The 4,159-nt window shown below is 37.8% G+C and overlaps 1 protein-coding gene across 1 annotated transcript; it reads right to left on the reverse strand.

Annotated features, from left to right (window-relative positions):
• Positions 1-801: 801 nt before the first annotated feature.
• Positions 802-2,543, reverse strand: LOC18436591 (ethylene-responsive transcription factor ERF003). Its single transcript, XM_006846818.4, has 2 exons — positions 2,106-2,543; positions 802-1,403 (listed from the first exon to the last, which is right to left on the reverse strand). Exons 1-2 carry the CDS (start codon positions 2,183-2,185, stop codon positions 1,004-1,006), a joined length of 480 nt encoding a protein of 159 aa, XP_006846881.1. The 5' UTR covers positions 2,186-2,543; the 3' UTR covers positions 802-1,003.
• Between the last annotated feature and the right edge of the window lie 1,616 nt (positions 2,544-4,159).

Raw genomic sequence — 4,159 nt, forward strand, 5'->3', positions numbered from 1 at the left:
GTTGGATCGAAACTCTAAAGTTGGATGATGGAGACATTTGAAACCTTTGAACTTGTTAGGGATTTGATCCAAGAAATTTCTATCGGGATTTTGATAGAGCTTCAATTGCAAATAATTAAACAATTTCAAATTACTTTGTTGAGAATTAAGGGATGACTTTTGGGGGTTCAGAAAACATGAAATTTTAAATGCAAAAACCTCGCCAAAATAAAATATTTATCAACCTAATTTTGTTTTCAATCTAAAATGGAACAATTGATGCCGAAAGGATCAATGGTTGAGTCTAAAAAAAGGACAAAGGCCTAAGGTTGTTTTTGGTTGTTTTTTATTATTAAGTTTAGAGTTAGACTCGGTCGATTCTAAGTCATTTTACTGGTTTCTAATCCTTATTTAGACGATAAAATATGAATTTTGCAGCCCCAAGGCCTTGGTCATATCCAAGAAAAGAATTCTACAAAAATAGGCTTCCATAAAGATGTACTCAATTTCAACTTGTCCACTAATCATCTCCAAGAGCATAAAACCTCGGTCTTGGTTTAAATGAAGGTCCCGGCCCCGACTCGTATTATTTTCATGCAGACTCCATTGAACACCCATTATTTGTATGGATCTTGGATCCAAATTTGTAGCGATCGATGATTTATGCTATGATGATCATGCGGGCTCCATTAAACACCCATTATTTGTATGGATAGGAATTTTTAGTTGTGGATGTTCAACTTAAAGATGGACGTTTGTGATCGTACGGGCTAGTGAGTCTGCCGACTCCCAAAACACTATTTCTTAAATGAACATGCTACATTAAAGAAGAGAGAAAGTAGCACCTAAACTCCCATTGCCCAATATTTTCCATATGTACATACACCCATCAATAAATTTGCATTTTGAGAATCACCACTCTACAGGCCCTGCCTAAACAATTAGTGAATATAAAATATTTCAAAAAGAGAGAAAAACACCTCATGTCAGCTAATTTTCTTCTCCATATTTTTAGTATTAAAACCTACGCACATCTCAACTCAATACAAGACCCACAATCCATAAGCTCCTCTATCATCTGTTCAATAAACTCATCCTCCAATCTATTCATTTGCTCGCCACTCTCAATCTCCACTTTTAAGACCCACCCGTTCTCCGGGGGACCGCCGGCCGGTATCTTCTGCTGGCTCGGCGAGCTGACGCTCGGCTTGGCGGCTTGGAGCTGGAGGGAAGCCATTTGACATCGCTGAAGCTTGGCCGTCAGATTCGGGGATAAGAACTTCGTAGAGGCCGACTGAGATGCATTTGGGCTGTATGGGAAGTTGGTTCGGGCACAGGGCCCACACATGAACCGAGCCGCTTCGTCATAGGCTCGAGCCGCGTCCTCGGCTGTCTCGAATGTTCCGAGCCATATCCTTGTTTTCCTGCCCAGAAAACAGAGTGGCCTGTCATTTATTTATGCACAGGTTGTGTATGACATCACCATACAGGAACTGTGTATGGTTTGGCAGTTCTTAACTTTGTGCTTTCATGACATAAAAAAAACATTGCCTTACGACGTTCTCCCTTTTTGTGTTTTTTCTTCTTTTTCTTTGTTCTATTTGACTACAAGCCATTGAAGCAGGATATTTGAAAGGGGAAACAAGGGGCTGTTAAATAACATGGAATTAGTGTCTGAAAATATAGGAAAAGTTGGGGGGAATCGTGGAATAACGCTAAACCATATAAGTGGTAAGTCTGAACACAAGAGAAGATTGGATTTGAGGGTGTTAAAGAAAGCTTGTAAAAGGAAAATGTTGAAATTTGAGTTATGGCACTACTGCTACACCCATTTAAAATGGGAATGAATGCTGAAAAATGGAGATTTTTTTGTGGCATTTGAGACTTGGAGTATTACGGCCTGAAATTCATGCTATACTTAAGCAATGTGCTAATAATGCTAACAAAACCGAATTCACGAGTTTACAGGGTTGAAGTTCGACTTAGTCACTGAAATTCAGGGTGGAATTCACCCTTTATGCTAATGGAAAAGCATTTATCCACCAAATTCAAGCACCGAGATGCTTGGAAGTAGCCACAAGTTGAGAGAAATTCAGGGTTTTGAGGTTCTGATAGGACTAACTTACAACAATGGGTGACGGATTTCCGAGACCCAAGAGCCCCAATGCCTTTGCCGCACTCCTCTATATCTCTGCATCCTCGCCATCCTTCAAAATTTGCTAAAAATGAAAATGGGTTCTAACTGGTTTTCGATTCCCAATGGGGGAGCAGGGCCTGCCTGATTCGAGCCCAGAGTGATTCCCAGTGCGTAGCAGGGCCTGCCTGATTCGAGCCCAGCGAGCCGGAAACCTGAGTTTTTGGCCTCAAATTGTCCCCCGCAAATCAATTTGAGATCAAGACAGTGGAATTTTACAATGAAGGGGTCGAGTTTTGGCCGGAAATGTCGCCGGAAAACGAACCGAAGGCTGACTGCACTGGTTTGGGTTTAAGCAAAGGAATGGAGTGAGGAAGAAAGGGAGATTAATTACGAATTTATATAAGAGAGGGTTCCTTTTCTGTGTATAACTGGAAACCACATGGAGCGTAGAAAAAACGAGAGACCCCACAAACCAGTTTTACCTGCCCTGTGTTATCCGCGTAAATTTAATGGAGAGGCCAGTTGGGTAGGACTGCAACTTTCCCGAAGTTTAGTGATATTTTGGGATTTCGGGCTTTTTATTTTGGATAATAATAATAATAATAATAATAATAATAATAATAATAATAATTATTATTATTAGTATCAGACTCTCGGTAAATTTAATACAAATCTCTAAAAAAAATTATCATATGGATGTGGTACTTGACTTTCAAAATATCTGTTGCAAATTTAATGGTGATCATTTAAAGTCCTATGCATATTGTATGGGGAGGGTCTTGCAAGGTCATTTCTCTTTTTTTTATTTAAAAAAAATATCATTTTGTTGATAATTTTGATTTGGGATGTGATTGCACTGGACTCATTGTTTGGATTTTAGGCTTAGATCGAAGCGAAGTGAAGCCCTATCATTTTAGTTAGTTTTGGGCTATTTAGATTAGCTTCGGGCGGCTTTTGTCAGCTTCAGCTGAAACAAAAAAATATTTATATAAAAATATTCTTTTATTTTTTATTTTTTAGTTTTTATTTTATTATATACATCTAATTTATTTCAATTAAAAAAAAAAATTTGTCGAGTCACGCCGAATTGGTCGAAACATAAAATTGTTTCGCTTCTCGCACCAAAACCACAAAAAGACTACAAAACGAATATGAAAACATTGGTTTGGTGACAAAGAGAGGACTTATGGAATATGGAAGGAGAGAGGGCGTATGGGAGAAAGGCAGCGCCCACCATATATGTGGGCAAGACAGTGCGAATGGGGAATTGTGTTGTCCCATAAATAGAGAGAGAGAGGAATGGTTTTGTCATGCAAGGTCATATGTGGTTGGCCTTTTGCAAGTGGAGCGTCCTATACGTGACATCCCATTTTTCTGATACACCCCTAATTTCCTGGTGGCCCCTAGCATTGCTTTCATTGAAAAGGTTAAAATAACGCTAAAGTTTTATGGAAAGAAAGTAAGGAAAATATTTTGATGTGCCTGCCTTACTCAAATAAGTAAAGCCTCATCTCAAAACTTAACAAAAACTGTATATATGGCTTGAAAAACCTCCAACTCGATCATCTTTTCACCTTGATTATTATTGTTGTGAAAAAAAATAGAATTTCAAGTCTTAAAAATAGTGTTTATTATAAGTACATTATCTAGACCATTCATTATGCTCTAAAGATTAGTATTCACAGATCTGCAAGATATGTACTATTTTTTAACTTTAAATTTCATACTCGGTGTTGAAAATTGATTTTAAAGTCATCCTAGAGATTTCGAAACCCAAAGTACTTTCTGGACAAGGATTCGAGGTGAAGCTTTACTTTATTTTCACAAAGTCCAAGCCCTATGGAAACTGCATCCAAAAAGTACAACCTCACGTCAAAACTCACCAAAATTGTATTGTTCGACAAATATATAGTTTTAGTGTTGAAAAACCTTGATTATTATGGTCATGAAAAAATTTAGGATTTCAAGCCCTTAAAAATATTTTATACCGTAACACATTATCTAGACCGTCTATTTTCAAGTGTTCATAGATCCATAAGTAAA

Source organism: Amborella trichopoda, chromosome 12 (assembly GCF_054954075.1).
Source record: "Amborella trichopoda isolate Santa Cruz 75 chromosome 12, AtrichopodaSantaCruz75HAP2 v2.0, whole genome shotgun sequence".
Lineage (NCBI taxonomy): Eukaryota > Viridiplantae > Streptophyta > Magnoliopsida > Amborellales > Amborellaceae > Amborella > Amborella trichopoda.